Source organism: Dipodomys merriami, unplaced genomic scaffold, assembly GCF_024711535.1.
Source record: "Dipodomys merriami isolate MVZ:Mamm:240054 unplaced genomic scaffold, mDipMer1.0.p SCAF_1, whole genome shotgun sequence".
Classification (NCBI taxonomy): Eukaryota; Metazoa; Chordata; class Mammalia; order Rodentia; family Heteromyidae; genus Dipodomys; species Dipodomys merriami.
Window position 1 is genome coordinate 64073682 of NW_027202270.1, and position 18027 is coordinate 64091708.

At 34.4% G+C, this 18027-nt stretch overlaps 1 protein-coding gene across 2 annotated transcripts in view; it reads right to left on the bottom strand.

Moving 5' to 3' along the window:
• Nucleotides 1-18027, bottom strand: part of Epc2 (enhancer of polycomb homolog 2) — a 101615-nt gene that overhangs the window by 54137 nt on the left and 29451 nt on the right. The window contains exon 2 of one of the 2 annotated variants that reach the window (XM_070023496.1): nt 12263-12422. In XM_070023496.1, the coding sequence (XP_069879597.1) occupies nt 12263-12422 (160 nt within the window). Of the gene's footprint in view, nt 1-12262; nt 12423-18027 lie in introns of those variants that run through there. The other variant, XM_070023501.1, reaches the window with a different exon arrangement.

Genomic DNA, 18027 nt, shown 5'->3' on the forward strand with positions numbered 1-18027 from the left:
AAACAGGGTCTCACTATATTATCAGGCTAGAGCAACTCCCGAGTAACTGGTACTATAGGCACACTATATACTACACTTTTTAATGAATCATGTGTTCCTACTACATGCACACATATACATCTAGATCTATGTATAGATGCACATATACTACATACATCACATATATACTTATATTCTAAATACTAAATATTATCCATATCCATATACTATATATGTGTACACACACACACACACACACATATATATATACCATATGTATTATGTACTATAAACCATTATGCACTGTTACATCTGCAGTTGCTTCAGACAACTCACGTTCACCATGTTATCCAAGAACCACATCAAACAAATGACTTTCACCATTTAGGTTTATGTAAATAGACTCTATGATGTTCATAAATGACAAGATTGTCTGATGATGCATTTATTAGCAAATATCCTGTCATTACTTGATTCACAACTGTGTATTTGTGAATATAGTATGATAAATGGGACAAGAAGGAAGGGTATTTCCTACTATATCCAAATTATTTCGAGTTGGTTTAATTCTAAAGATATAGTGCAAGTTCTAGAGTAACCATTTTTAAAGAAAAAACAAATACAAAACAAAAAAAGGATGTAGGATAATTGATAGGCTAAGAATGGAGAGTTCAAACCCAACATCTGGAGAACACTCATACACAGGTTGGAGATATAGCTCAGTGGTAGAGTACTTGCCTAACATATGTACAAAGCCCTGCCCCTGTTAAACACAATCCTCAATGTGTGTCTAATGATAAGAGCAACAAACCATGTAAGATAAACCTTTAAAAAACTGCAAAGAGAAACAGATAAATCCAAACTTTGAGACTTTAATACCCTTCTACCAGAAATGAACACTAAGGACATGCTCCGAAATTGACAGTATCATCAGTCAAATTATTTTTTTTTTTTGGGGGGGGGGGTCCAGTCGTGGGCCTTGAACTCTGGGCCTAGGTGCTGTCCCTGAGCTCTTCAGCTCAAGGCTAGCGCTCTTACCACTTGAGCCACAGTGCCACTTCCAGTTTTTTCCTTTTTGCTTATGTGGTGCTGAGGAATCGAACCCAGGGCCTTAGGCATGCAAGGCAAGCACTCTACCACTGAGCCACCTTCCCAGCCCTCAGTCAAATTATTATTAACACATACAGAATATCACATTCAACAAGAGCAGAATATGTATTTTCTCAAGCTCACATAGCACATTTAGCAAGACAGATCACATCTGAGCTATAAAACAAACCTCAACAAATGACAAAATCATAAATCATACAAAGTATGTTCTAAAACTAAAATGAAATTAAACTCAAAACAAGTAATAGATAGTTGGAAAATCCCAAAACACTTGAAGGTTAAACAAAACACTTCTACATAACACATGGGCCAAAAAGAAATCTCAAGAAAAACTTTAAAATAGTCTGAACTAAATAAAAACAGAAGAGTAAAATATCAAAAGTTGAGTAGCACTTGGGAGAAAAACATGTAGTACTGAATGAATATATTAGAAAAGAAGATAGAGCTAGTGTCCACCTTAGGAAACTAGAAAGAGGAGAAAGAGGGAGTAAACTGAATTGAAACAAAACCGATGAAACAAAAGCTGCAGAGAAAATACATAAAAGTAATCACTAGGAAGAAAACAACCAAACCAAAAACAATAAAGTTCGAAATCAATAGAAAAAAAAACAACTAAACCAAAGCTATTTGAAAAGATCAATAAAACTGTCTAGCCAAGTCACTAATGGAAAAATACAGTATGTGTTTGTATGTATATGTGTATACTATATACATGTCCATGTTACCAAGGACAAATGTAACTGTTTTCTGCTTAATTGTGCTATGAATGAAAAAAGCTCTAAAAAAGTAAAGCTTACTAATTTGAAAATGTCATATATATTATGGTTACAACCATAAACAAACATGCATTTGGATTTTACAATCCTCTAGACTTTTACATTAAAAATCACAAATCTCATGACAAATAAAACTTGAAGGAAGAAATTTACTTCCAAAATTGATCTATTCCTGTAATGTACACAGACTCCATCCAGTTCAGGCATCTATGCAGGAAATGAGACCCTAATCTAGAAATAACCAGTGAAAAACAGGCTGGAGGTAGTGCTCATAATAGCCAGCCTAACAATTACAAGGCCCTGAGTTCAAATCCCAGGATTGCCTTTACCCTCCAAAAAAAACCAAGATGAATCAATAATAACTAAAGTTTGGGAGGCATTAAAAGACCATAATTAATCGACTTCTGGAAATATTCTAAAATTGTAACAAAAAGTGGAGAAATATACAAACACATGTAACTCATTCTAGGATGTTGTTTGGTTGCCTTAAGATAAACAGAAAATAAGTTTAATAAAATTAACATTCACAAGCCTTGACCATTCAACGTCAAAATAACAAAAGAAAAGATTAAGATTGGTCTTAATATTTCCATCTAACAGGCATGGTCTCTTCCGTGAGTCATTTACTCTTAGTTTTTGTTATTGATTTCAGAATTCTAAATATTGGTCTTTGTATGTAATAGTTCTCTACTTCAGAAAACTTGCTAAGAATAACTTCAAGAACTTTCCTATAACTGTGTAATCCCTATGTACAATAAAAATCTTTACAATAAAAATGTATTATATAGTATAATATTGTATTATATAATACTATATATATGTAAATATGTAAAAGAACCTTCTTATGTCGCACTGCTAGAGCTATTGATTAATCCACATACCTACCTAATTGAGGGAAGAAGCTCTGAAACACCCTGTTCTGTGGGTTTGGGAATCACTGCTAGGGTTCCCAAAACCAATATTTGAAATGTACTAAATACATTAATTTTCATTTTCAAAACACAAATCCCTTCACAGCTTTCTAACATAAGGAAAAAGTTAGTAAAAATAAGTCAATTAACTCTCTGAAAAGATCATCACTGATAAAATTCTAGCCAAGCTAACCAAAAAATGAAAACAAATTATTAGTATGAAATATGAGAATAGGAATATGGCTCAGGTGGTAGATAATCTGCCGAGCTAATTTGAGGAGAGTTCAAACAATACTGCCCCCTCAAAGTAAACTGGTGGTCATTACCATTGATTCCATTGACATAAAAGAATAAAAGTATTATTATAAAACCAGGCACCAATGGCTTACTCCTACAATCCTACCTGCTCAGAAGGCCGAGATTTGAGTATCACAGTCCAAAGGTCAGCCTAGGTAGAACAGTCCTTAAAACTATTTCTAATTAATTAGCAAAAAAAAAACTAGACTGGAGGCATGGCCAACAGTGAAATAGCAAGTGAAACTTTGTAGCCCAGAGTTTTTGTGTGGTACCAGCACACAGTTTAAAAAAAGGGGGGAGAGGGGTCATAATAACACAGCCCTAGGTCCACAAATTAATAACATATTAAATGGGAAAAAAGGCTAATAAAATTAAGAACAGGAAATCACTATAAATTTGAAATAAAGAGACTGAATTTAAAAAAAGAAAAGAAGCTCTTTTGAAAGAAAAAGTTGATGGGTTCACTGGTAAATTGTGCCAAACACTTAAGGAAAAAATTAGAAGCAAAGAGAACACTTTCTCATTCATTCTATGAGGTCAGCATTATTCCATTTCTAAAACTATTAGACAGTAAAATAAAACTACAGACTAATAATGTTCATAAACACAGATATAACAAAATACTAGCAAGTGAATCTAACAATATATAAAAAGAATTATAAACCAAGACCAAGTGAGATTTATTCTGGGGCTGCATTGCTTGTTCAACACTCAAGCATCAATTAGGTTAAAGAAGAAAACTCTCATGATCTGATCAATAAAGTCAGAAAAAATATTTGACAAAAATCTAACCCCCCTTTACAATGAGGTAATAAAAAAAAAGCAGAAAAAATATTTGACAAATATCTAACCCCTCTTTACAATGAAGCAATAAAACAGGAATAGAAGAAAATAATAACAATAAAACAGGAATAGAATTTCTTCAGTTTGCTAACTTCCAAATTAAACCAACAGCTAAGCATAATTTAAAGAACTAGAATGCTCTCCTACTAAGAAAAGGAACAAGATGTTATCTCTCACCACTTCTAATGAACACTGTCCTAGAAGCCCTAAGCTAAGGCAATAGCTTAAGAAAAGAAATAAAAAGTATACAGATTGGGAAAGAGGAAATCAAACTCTGCTTCAGATGACAAGACAACTGTAGGAAATTCCAAACAACTGACAGAAATATTCTGGAACTAATGAATGAGTATAGTAACTATATATTCAAATGCTGGTAGACCAACAGTGAACACTTGGAACTTAAAATTAAAAACACAGTATTATTTACTATACTTACACCAAAGAAACAATCCAGGATAAATAATACATAGCAGTAATAATATACATATGATCTATATGAGGAAAACTGCACAGTTCTGAAAGGAAATAATAGTATTTAAATAAACAAAAGGATATTTTAGGTTCATGAAAAGGATTACTACTATTAAGATATCAAGTCCCAGCTAATTAGGAGGTTGCTGGGCAGGAATGTCAAATGACTCTTTACCTCCAATTAATCACAGAAAAAGCCAGAGTGGCCCAGGCCCAGAGTTCAAGCCCCACAACCGACCAAAATAAACCAACCAAACAACCAAACAAAAAGGGCTGGGAAGGTGGCTCAGTGGTAGAGCACTTGCCTTGCATGCATGAGGCCCTGGGTTCGATTCCTTAGCACCACATAAGCAAAAAGAAAAAAGCCGGAAGTGGCACTGTGGCTCAAGAGGTAGAGGCTAGCCTTGAGCTGAAGAGCTGAGGGACAGCGCCCAGGCCCAGAGTTCAGGCCCCACGACCGGACAAAAAAAAAAAAAAAAGAAAGAAAAAGCCAGAGTGGCACTGTGACCCAAATGGTAGAGCTCTAACATTGAGCAAAAGGAGCTCAGGGACAGCACCCAGGGCCAAAGTTCAAGTTCCAGGACTGGCAAAAAAATAGAAATAAAAAATATGATAGATATATATTTACATATGATATATTTATAAATATATTTCTATATGTTAAATATATCTTATATATCAAATTTTATAGTGATTTATAAATAAAGTACACCCCCCAAAAAAACTAACAAGTTATTTTGTGAACACTGAGAATGTATTGTAAATTTCATATGGAAAAACAATCACCCTAATAGTGAAGAACAACCAAGTCAAAAGAATCATACTATTTTCCTTCTGTATTTCCTACCAAGTGACTTGGCAGTATGAAAGTGACAAAAGTGGCAAAGGTGAGTGAAACAGAACACAGGGAGACTTATATAAATACAGTGACTTGACCTATGGACAAAGGAAGAAAAAGAATTAGAAAACAATAGTTTTTCAACAGTGATACTAGACACTCATCCATATGGAGAAAAAAAAGAACATCTGAGCACAGACCTTGTATCCTTCATAAAAACAAACTCAAATGAAAGACCTAAAAGTAAAATACAATGTATAAAATGTCCAGAAAATAATTCAGAACAGTCAGTAATAATCTTGGGTTTGTGGTGAGCTTTTAGAAACATCAAAAGGATAATCCATTTCGAAAAATAATTTGAGGGGCTGGGAAGGTGGCTCAGTGGTAGAGCACTTGCCTTGCATGCTCGAGGCCCTGGGTTTGATTCCTCAGCACCACATAAGAAAAAGGCCAGAAGTGGCGCTGTGGCTCAAGTGGTAGAGTGCTAGCCTTGAGCTGAAGAGCTGAGGGACAGCGCCCAGGCCCAGAGTTCAGGCCCCATGACCGGACCAAAAAAAAAAAAAAAAAAAAAAAAGAAAAATAATTTGAACCTCAGTACCTTTAAAAACTTGTACTCAAAAAACAAAAAACAGGGAACGAAAAGACAAACAATGAGGGAGAAAATATGGAAAGCACATTTCTATAAAAGACTTTTATCTATAATCTAGTTCAGAAATGGGCTAAAAGTCTGACAGACACCTCACCAAAGAGATAAAAGTCAATCAATCATATGAAAAGCTCACCATCCTATGACATTAGGGGTTGGTATATTAAAACAATTAGATATCACCTCACATCTATCAGAATGGCTAAAATTCAAAACACAACATGCCAAGTGCTAGTAATGTTGCAGAGCAATAGAATTTTCACTGTCATTGGTGGATGCAGAATAGTACAGTCACTTTGGAAGACAGTTATTCTCCCAGATATATATTTACCCAACTAAGTTTTTAAAAAAATACACATGAATGTAAGTTTTATTTATAATCAATCATGTAAAATTGGAAGCAAACAAGTTATCTTTCAACAAGTGAAGAAATGAACAAGTATGGTATACGTTGTATAGCCATGTTATTCAATGATAAATGAACTAAGAAACAATGAAAATACATAGAACAATTGAAAAGACTATAGGGCTGGGAAGGTGGCTCAGTGGTAGAGTGCTTGCCTTGCATGCCTGAGGCCCTGGGTTCGATTCCTCAGCACCACATAAGCAAAAAGAAAAAAGCCGGAAGTGGCACTGTGGCTCAAGTGGTAGAGCGCTAGCCTTGAGCTGAAGAGCTGACGAACAGCGCCCAGGCCCAGAGTTCAGGCCCCATGACCGGACCCCTCCCCCCCAAAAAAGAAAAGACTATATACTGTATATACTGTTACTATGCAGTATTCTGGAAAGGAAAAAAAAAATGGAGGTAGCATAAAGTCCTTGGTTGCCAAGGACTCAGAAAAATACAGGTTTGCTTTATGGTAAAACTCTTCTATAGGCACTACAAAAGTTAATCCTTGACATAACAAAATCCACAAAACTGTAATGTTAATGATATCATTTAGTTATCTGGAAGAATGCTTATTCTTTCTTTTTAAAAAAAAATTATTATAATAGTTTTTTAAGGCAAAGCCACAGATATACATATACAATAGATTCACATACACAACAAAATGGTTATTCAATTTAATAAGAAAGAAGATCTAACTTTTATCTATGCTAGTTACCGTTAAGAGATGGGATAGCAATTCTTCTTTGCAATTAACCTTTTACTTTCTATTATAATTAGAGTACAAACATCACTCAGTAAACAACCCTATTTTCTTAGTATCACAGAAAGATTATTCTTGAGTCAATAAAGCATACTTTTTCTGAGTAAGTTCCGTGGGAAAATGATGGCTTTACTTCCAATCCATTTTAGCCTCTTTAAAAGGTATAGGAACCATGAATTTTTTGAAAGAGTATCTGACAAAGATCCTATACAATTAATTTAATGCAAAGCAACTTTTATTTTTTACCAACCATAGTGCTTTGTGGGAAATTTAGGAACCAATAACTGCCACATAGCTCTTTCCCAAGTAGAGCCTCCCTCTATTAAGATTAAGCAATGATCTTCAAAGAGAGCCTAGAGCAAGACTAAAGGTACTAAAAGCCACTTTTCGGCTCTGTTCAGTTAGTTCCTAATGTTCAAAGGTCCTGGCCAATCTTATTTTGCACATCTTCGTAGTATGTGCTCAAGTGTGTATGTACATATAGATTGAATGGGAACATTTTTTTTCTTTAAAGACTTGGCCTGTATTGTCACACAGATGATTCTCCTTAATGTCTTTGATTTGCAAAATTTAAGTTTTTTTTTTAATTTTTAAATGGAACTGGGGCTTTTCCTAATACCAAAATCCACCTTTCAATGGTATGCCTCACTACTGTATATAATAGAGTAAAATGTGAAATGTTTACTTTTATTACTTTTATGGGACCCTTTACTTAAAGTTTTTTTCCATTTGCCTAGTGCCTGCCATCATTTCCATGCAATGCTCTTCCATTCATTAGCCCCCACCAGGCCTAAGGAGTAGAGTATTCTATACCAATGTGTGCATATGTCTTTTCTATCAATAGGCAGTTTATCCTATTTTCCCCAAAACGAGTCCTTTAACTATACCCCTTAAGGTAATGAATTTCTATGTTTACTGTGAAACTTACAATGAGGAGCCATGCCTCATAATAGTATTTTGAGGAATTGGCCATTATGAAACAGTAAAGGTCAGAAAGACGAGTTAATGATAACTATTTCACTGTCTTTTACCCATAACTGTGGGGGAAAAAAATCTAAATTTTTCAGTACATTAAGTGTATGCGAGATGTTTTTACAGATAGAGAGCCCACAGAATTATATCATCGGGGAAAAATAGAAGGCAAATTTCCTTTAGTCTTGCATGGAAAACTGATAGACACAAGTTGTCGTAAAGTATTAATAATCCAGGGGTAATATACTATCACGAGAAAATCTTTCACAGAGAAACTAGCATCTAGCTGAACATGCTGAAGTTCTACTTCTGGTAACATCTACTAGCACAACGATGTGTGCTCCGTTATATTATAGTGACTTCATTGAGAAAACTCAAAAAAGGTTCTAGGTGTTTCCATGCCAAGACACACACACCTTATGACCAATCCTTCTTTTGTGTCCTGTCTACTAATTACACCATATCTATATTCTGTGCCATAATATATCCAATTTATGGCTTAACCAACATGTTTTTAACTTTTCCAGGTTTAACATGACTATTATTTATTTTAATTATTATTAATTTTGGGGGGGTCAGTCATGGGGCTTGAACTAAGGGCCTGGGTGCTGTCCCTGAGTTATTTTGCTCAAGGCTAGTGCTCCACCACTTTGACCCACAGCTTCACTTCCAGTTTTTGAGTGGTTAATTGGAGATGAGTCTCTTGGGGACCTTCTTGCCCTGGTTGTCTTACAACAGATCTCAGCCTCCCCAGTAGCTAGGATTACATGCCTGTGCTAACATGGCTTTTAATCTATTGTGCTGTATTTTATTCTAAGTCATTGTAGCTCTCCAACCCCACTCCCCCTTTTTAATACTGAAAATACAAAAATTATATTTTTCATTAAAAGAGCAACGTAAAAAGAAAAATTTTCCAAAATTCTTCATATTTAAAGAATTGTTATTCTATGCAACTTGTGGGTGGGGACAGGAAGAGGAAACTGAGGGAAAGTGAAGGAAGGGGTAACATTGTCCAAAAAGAATTGTACTCACTACTTGCTTATGAAATGGCAATGTACCTGTGTACAACACCTTAATAACAAAGCTCTATTTTTTAAAAAAAAAAAAAGAATATAATTAAAAAATGTAAGACTTCTATTTTAAAAACTCCAAAAAACATAAATTTAAAAACTGAGCACATATAATCTCACATACAACAATAGGAATACGTCATCAAATTGTGGATTATCAATTTGAGAGAAACTGATATACCTTAAAATAACAGATAACATATAAAAACCTAAAATATACAACTTGAAATATAAGTAGAAAAATCAGAATAAAAATTTTATTTAGTTTGATATAGTACAATATACGCTATATAGTATATACTGACTGAAAGACAAAAAAGTTGTTACAATAATTCCTTAATATTTTATTCCATTTTATAATAGGAATTAAGTGAAATTAAAACATTAAGATTAATGTTTACTGAATCCAATGAGTCTAACCTAGATGAGTTACACACAATTTTTTGTTCTTGGTTTACTAGAATGGTCTTTACAAATGGACCTACTCTTCTTAGTTCTACTCTTATTAAAGTATGAAACTGATATTTTGACTTAAGAGAAACACTTAAAATTCCAAATCTGAACAGCAGTCTCCTTCCTTACTGACAGAAAGGTCAAGGCAAATTCAGTAAGCTAAAGAAATACAAAATCAGGAAACAAAGAAACAAATCTCAAAAATGTTTATAAGCATATTTCTCTTGAATACTTCAGAGAAGTCACTGGAAAATGACTCTACCACCAAAGGTTTTTGTGGTTATTTAAAAGCAATTCAATAAGCCACATACCAGTGCCTCATATTTGTAATCTTAGCTACACTGAAATCTGTCTATTGTAGTTCAAAGCCAGCCTAAGCAGGAAAGCCTGTGAGATTCTTATCTCCAATAAACTACCAAAAAAGCAAATAGTGGAGTGCTAGCCTTGAGCAAAATAAACACCACTGAGGCCCCGAAGTCAAGCCCCAGAAAAAAAAAACAACAACTTCAGTAAATCAACAAACATACCAGTTATCTAGCACCTTCAAATCAAACACCTTACTCTGAGGACACAAAAGAAAAATATAGTTCCTGCCCTCAAGAGGCTCACAGTGTACAAGAAGAATAGTTACACAAATAATTGTATTAAAATGTGGTGAATCCTCAGAGAGTGGTATGAACTATATCCTCTAATAAGCAAAATAGGCAGAATGAAAAAAGTCAGTAAAATCTAAAGGAATTAGGTTTGAAATAAGGGGGGAAAATGTTTAAATAATTCCTTTCTTTTAACATGTAAAGACTATGAAACATGACAAAGAAAATGAGATTAATTTCTATACTCCCTATGACACAGAGGGATGGGAAAAGCAACAGAGAACTAATCATTAGAAAATTTTATTTTTCAAGGATTGGGATTGGGGGGGAGGGGGAAGGCTGGGAAGGGATGTGAAGGGTAAACAAAAAGAGGAGGCTGCAATGCTTGGTAAGAAATGTACGCATTATCCCGCCCATGTAATTGTAACCCCTCTGTACAGTATGTTCACAAATAAAATAAAAAAAAAATAACATGATTTATCAAGCCCCCCCCCTCAAAAAAGAAAATTTTATTTTTCAATTCTATCAAATCTGAAGTGCCATCAGTTATAAGATGTACCACTATTATATGTATACAAAAGGGGGAAAAGGGGAAAACAGCTTAATGTTTAGGTCTTACTATTAAAAGAGTTTAATAAAATATTTCTATAAGGCTATACCTTCAATGTAAAATAAAGAAACCAGCCAAGCAAAAAGGAACTCTGTATTTCTAAGTTGTCCTTAGAGAGAAGGAAGAAAAAAAATGTTTCAAAAATTAAACTTTGATCAAGTCTGTGGCTAAATGGTTAGCATCTCTGGGTTCTTGGCAGAAACAAATGCAAATTTTCTTTAGAAGAACAAGACTATACTCCTAGACAACAGCAATTTAATATACAATATTATTGCCAAAATGAAAAACAAAAAAATGTGTAATAGGATCGATGAAAAAGTCAACCTTAAATCTGTTATTTTGGGATTACCTGGGGAACTTTCAAAAAAGATTGCTCACAATACCCAGAGATTTTCAGACAGGTAAGTACTTTAGGTTGCTCTGGAATCTCTATTTTAATAAGGTACTTGACTTTGTTTTTTACTTTTTAATCTGACAAGATACTAAGGCACTAGCATTTGTGTGCGGATTCAGGTGAAAGCTCCTACAACAGACAATAAAGAATGGAAGAAGAAGAGTACGGATGGGAAATAGAGAGCAGTAAATATTACAAAATAGAACACCACCTGTCTGGCAAACTTGAGGCTCTGAGTTCAAACTCCAGTATAGAGAAAAAAAAAAAACAACTACTCTTAGGAGATAATTGAAGTTGTTTTAAAGCTAGAGATGGTATTCATTCAAGTAGTAACACTGGGAGGAAAACAAGTCCAAGAGAGGAAAATTAGACAGACATTTATAAAAATTGGATTCTACATAGAATCAAATCCTGTAAAATTTCAGCAGAAACAATCCTAACTCTTGAGCATTATAACCACTGGGTCTTTAAAAAATACATCTCATTTGGGTATCAGGTTTATTTATAAATAAATAAATCCACCTTTTAGCTGCAGAGCAAAGTATAAGTGCTACATAAAATCCTACACTGTACGAATATTGAATGTTAAAAATATTACTAAAACTCAAAATAACCTCCAATAATCTGTAAGCACAGAACTAATCACATTTTTTGTTTTTTGGTTATATTAGTATGAAACTCAGGGTCCTGCTGGCCAGGTGCTCTACCACTTAAGCCACACCTCCAGCCTGATTTTGCTTTAGTTGTTTTTCAGATAGTTGATTTTTTTTCTCTTGGACTAGACAGGTACCTCAATTTTCCTGCATGACTGGGACTATAGGCATGCACTACACACATCTGGCTTGTTGGTTGAGGTGTGTATGTAGGGGGGGGGGGAGGGGTGTCTTTGTAACAATTTTCCTTGGCTAGACTCAGATTTTCCCGATTTGTGAATCCAGCACATGACTTGCTGGGCTAGGCCACAAACTCTGATCCTCCAGATCTCTGCCCCACCCAAGTAGTGAGGATAAAAGGTATATGTTAAAACCTAGCCTTTAGTTCCACTTAAATTTCTATTAATTAGTGTGTATGAATGGAAAGAATTTTAAATTCTGAGCAAAAAAATTTTTCATTGGTTGATAAATAAAAACAAAAACAATTAACAAACTTACGCTGAATATGAATGAACTGCTTAGGCTGTTTAAACTCTCCTTTGTACAAGCGATTGTAATAGTTGACGTTGCTTTCTGCTTCAGGAACAGGAATGACCATGCTTTCTTTTTTCTCTCTAAATACTTGCTGTGCCGAAATAGCTCGCTGTAAATGATGTTCCTGGAAAATGTAAAGTAGGCAACATAAATTGTTTGGTAAGATTAATTCAAGTATAATTCTATTTAAAAGTTACTTATTTAGTAATTACAAGAATCAATTACATATAGTTATTTTGTTCAATCATAAATAGTTTCTTTGCTGTAAACCTACAGAAAATATTACCACTGCTCTCCCACAAAATACCTATGGCTCATATTGACTGATATCATAACTATATATTATTGTAAATTAGTAAGCAAAAAATTTAAAAACCAAATAAATATATACATATACATACATACTTAAAAGAACATTTATCCTTTATTTGCTAAATTATCTGTTACCACTACCAAATTAGGAAAATACACAAAAATCACAAGAAAAAATTTTGTACTATAGATTTTAAGTATCTTCAGTATGTTCTGTACTTATATATTTGAAGTTCCACTAGTAGAAAATTCTGAATAATTCAAAGAAAGACAAAATTATGTTCACAAAGTAGTTTTACAATCAAGGCAAAAACATTTTTAAATAATTATCAAACAGTTCCTATAGCCAGCTCTTAGTCCTTTTTTCTTTAAAATCATTTCCATGACTTGCTGCAATCGCATTTCTATTTCTTCTTTACCCCACTTCTTCCTTCCTTGACTTACTCTGGCCTATTCCCAATAAATCAGTTTTACTTTTTGGAAGGTAAATAAGATCATATCACTCCTGAATGATTCCCACTATATTTAGTGTAAAGGCTAAAATTACGCTTTGATACATAAGACCCTGTATCTATCCCCAACTTTGTTCTTTTACTCTAGCTATCCTGCTTCTCTCCCTCCTGTTTCCAAGTAGTCAAATATCCTGCTTTCAAAATTCCTTCATCTCATCTTCAGAAAGACCATCCATAGCTTCCTCATCTAGAAGAGGACTCCTTGCCCTGCTTCTATACTTCTATACTGCTTCATTTTTTCCCTATTACTTACCTATGTCTGACATTCTAAAAACTTCTTATTTAATGTCCATCTATCTCCTAATCAGAGTAAGCTCCAATCAGGTAGCGGTTTTTGTTTACTTTTATATGTCTAATAACAAACACAATGAAAATACACAGAAGCTACATATTAAATGAGGGAATAAATGAAGTCTTTTCTGAATTTCCTATTATATATCAGAGTATTCAAAAACATTTTACAGATTTAAGCAACAGAAATAAATATGTTCAGTAACTTGTTCAAGGAAATAAACCCTTAGGGACAAAACAAGAGATACGAACTTAGGTAAACATATGCAAGCAAAGCCAAACTAACAGAATTTTAATTCTGAATATAATTTTGAACTTCTACAGAGCTTAAGAAATTAGATGTTTTAACTTCGTTAGTCTTTATATTGTATACAAAATTATTATTCAAAAAGTATTAGTGCAATGACTCAAGGAAAGATTTCATGATATGATATACATTAAACTGTAAGTCCATTATATGCAAAAACATAGGAAGTACTTTAAAAGGAAGGTTAGCCAGGTGTTGGTGGCTCACATCTGTTATCTATATACTCAGGAGGCTGAGATCTAAGGATTGCAATTCAGTCAGACCAAGAAGGAAAGTCTGTGAAACTTTTATCTCCAATAGACTACTCAGAAAAAGCCAGCAATGGTGCTGTGGCTTAAGTGGTAGAGCGCTAGCTTTGAGTAAAAGAAACTTAGGGACAACACCCAGGCCCTGAGTACAAACCCCAGGTCTAAAAAAAAAAAAAAAAAAAAAAAAAGGAAGTCAAGTATGATGGAAGATAGATATCAAATAATACTAACAGAAGAATTACATTAATTTTATGATCTTCTGCTACTCATTTTTTCTTTTCTTTTCTTTTGGTTGGCATGGGGCCTGAATTCTGGGCCTGGGCACTGTCCTTCAGCTCTTCAGCTCAAGGCTAGGGCTCTACTACTTGAGCCACAGCCCTACTTCCAGCCTTTTCTGCTTATGTGGTCCTGAGGAATTAAATCCAGGGCCTCATACATGCAAAGCAAGCACTCTACCACTGAGCCACATTCCTAGCTCCTGCTACTCATTATTAATAAAGCAAGCAGAGAAGCAGAGATATAAAAACAAAATAAACAAAATCAACAGTTACAATATAAAGAAACCAAGCCTCTTAGGCTGCAAACAAGTCAACAGTAAGACAGAGACTCTTACAAGCAGCCTAAGTTTCATCAGCTCTAATCAAGTAGTAGTTTCTTCCCTCATTTTTGTCAATTGAATTTCAATCTACAGAATAATACATGTATAAGAAAAATACTCTGAAACTGAAATGGAAAATAGAAGTCTAGGAAGGAATAACTAAGTCCACTTAAAAAAAAAAAAGCATAAAATATGGCATCAGGAAGAATTGCCTCATAGGAAATACAAAATATTGATTAAAAACCATAGTAAGCCGGGCACTGGTGGCTCATGCCTATAATCCTAGCTACTCAGGAGGCTGAGATCTGAGAATCGCAGTTCAAAGCCAGCCTGGGCAGGAAAGTCCAGGAGACTCTTATCTCCAATAAACCACCAGAAAACTGGAAGTGGTGCTGTGACTCAAGTGATAGAGTGCTAGCCTTGAGCTGAAGAGCTGAGGGACAGAGCCTCCGCCCAGAGTTCAAGCCCCATGACCAAAAAGTAAATAAATAAAAATAACCCATGGTAATAAAAAAGGTTAGCCAGGTACCAGTGGCTCATGTCTGTAATCCTCACTACTGAGGAGGCTAAGATCTGAGGATCTCCAAGCCAGCCCAGGCAAGAAAGACAAAAGTGGAGCTGTAGCTCAAGTGGTAGAGTACTAGAATCGAGCAAAAGAAGATCACCAACAGCACCCAGGCCTTTAGTTCAAGCCCACGACAAGTACAATAAAAGGTAACAGAACACCAAATAGTTTATATCAATGTGTGTGTGTGTGTGTGTGTGTGTACATATATATAATGTTTATATATAGTAGTATGTCACAATAAAAAAATACATTTATGTATGGATGAACCTATATAACAACTACTTCTGTTTGATAGGCTCTTCAAAGCTGTAATTCATTTTAATCCTTACAACCATTCAATCCTCATAAACAACCTCATAGCAATAACAGGTGGCATTATTCCCATTACTTCGATAAGGAAACAGAGGGAAGGGAAATTAAATAACTAGCCCGAAGTTATCTGGTTAAAAAGTAGCAGATGGGCTGGGAAGGTGGCTCAGTGGTAGTGCTTGCCTTGCATGCATGAGGCCTGGGTTTGATTCCTCAGCACCATGTAAGTAGAAAAAGCCAGAAGTGGCGCTGTAGCTCAAGTGGTAGTGCTTGCCTTGAGCTGAAGAGCTGAGGGGCAGTGCCCAGGCCCAGAGTTCAAGCCCACGACTGGCAAAAAAAAAAAAAAAAAAAAAAGTAGCAGAGCTGGAATTGAAGCTCTTAACCAATAATTATGCTGTCTTTCATATAAACCAATGTACAAGAAAGCAACAAGACAAACGATGTATAAATGGTAACTTAAGACAGGATAATGATATAATTAATGAGCAACCACCAAACTGCTCAAGGTGTCTTAAAAAAAAAAAAAGGAAATCCTACTTAATGCTCACAGTCAAAAAGGGGTTCCCGATAAATTATTTAAGTATAAAAGGTAAAACTATAAAGTTAACAAACACAAAGAAACATAGGTTTCTGTTACAAGAGCAGAAAAGATATTGTTAAAATTGCATAAGTATAAACAATAGAGAAAAAGAAAATTTATTGTATCAAAATTAATATTCTATGTAATACCATAAACATAGTTAATATGCTTTTGATAAAACAGTAAAAGTTAATTTCAAAGTCTGAAAGATACAAGTCAATAATATGTAAGAAACTCCAGCAAATCAAAAGAAACAGCCCAGATATAGAAAACTGCACAGATATAGAATACAGAATATATATATATATACAGATATATAATGTGTGATTTACGTATGAGAAACACCTAAAAGCTTAATAAGAATGCAAAAAGATGTTCAAAGTTCATTAGTGATCAGAGAAATGCAAAGTAAACTTAGATAATTTATTGCTATTAGCACTGCAAAAACCCTAAGTCATGATAATGCCAAATGCTAGCAATGTATGTGAAGAAGATACAAATTCCTGCTTACATGACTTATAGAAATACAGAATGTTGCTACTATTCGGCAGAGTAAGTCAGATTTAGTCAAATCTGCAAAATCCATGACTAGGAACTTCCTGTCCTGTATATTATAAACCCAAGAAAATCTCACACAGGTTTGTAGGTGAGTATATACAATGAAAACTGTTGTGGGAGGGTACCTTAAAGCAATATGGGTACCCATGACTAGGAAAATAAAGAAGTAAAATGTGGTAACTGCTTACTATGAATACTATATAGCATTTGGTATAAAAATACAAGGTGTATATATAAAATGGCCAATCTTTAAAAAAAACAGTAGGAATAAGGAAAATTCATAGAAAGAATTGGACATAGCATGTGAATTATGTAAACTGAAGTAAATGTACATAGAAGAAGAAATGCAAGGACTGAGGCCTACCCCAGACCAGACATAATGCATGTCTTTATTTAAAAAATAATGAAAGCTAGAAAAAATTATATTAAGTGAAGTAAGCCAGGCCCAAAGAAACAAAGGTCCCATGGTTTCCCTTATTTGCAATAACTAGCATATGTCTGGGACAAGTAGAACAGGTCAAAAGCGATGTACATATGACCAGATAAGATGAAGTTAAGCGAAATGAACCACAAGATAGGGACACAAGTGGTTTTTTTCTTTCTTGCTATTGTTTCTGATGTATTTATAAGGTACCATGTGGCTTTTTTTTTGTTGCTTTGTATATTCCTCCCCTACAGTATAACACCTGTTTTCACTGTATTTGATGTCAGTATAAGCTGGGGAGGGGAAGGGAAAAAACAAAATGTTTAAATAGGGACACAGGTTAACCCAGTGTAACAATGAGATGTACAAGACACTATGTTGAAAAATGAACTTTACAATTTAGGTTGGGGGGTGGTGTAGTGGAGGTGGCAGGGAAGGGATGGTAGGGGAAAAACAAAAGAGGCAACAATGCTTGGTAAGAAATGTACTCATTACCTTGCTCATGTAACTAACCCCTCTGTGCTGTATTTTCACAATAAAAAACTTATTAAAAATAATAATAATGAAAGCAAAATGTTCTGGAGTCTAGTCTTAATGGTAGAGTGCCTATCAAGCAAGTGTGAAGTCCTGAATTCAAACACCAGTACTATCCTCTTCCTCCCTACCCCTCCACCCATGAATGAAAAGGAATGAAGGGCAAAGCAAAATATATAAAAAATGACAATACTAAGCCCTTCCCTATCAGTAATTACTTTATATGTAAAAGGAGCAAAATCTCCAAAAAGAGAATGAAGAGATTTAAAAACAAAAACAAAAACTTCCGACTACAAGCTGTCTGTAAAGATTCACTTCACAAGACATAAAATTGCTGTAAATAAAAGGATGGGAAATGACATTCTACACAAAGTAACAAAAAGAAAATAGGAACTGAATACCTCTTTCAAATAAAACAGATTTCAAGTTAAAAAAAACTATTGAGACAAAGATATTACATAATAATAAATGTTAAACTGCCAAAGATA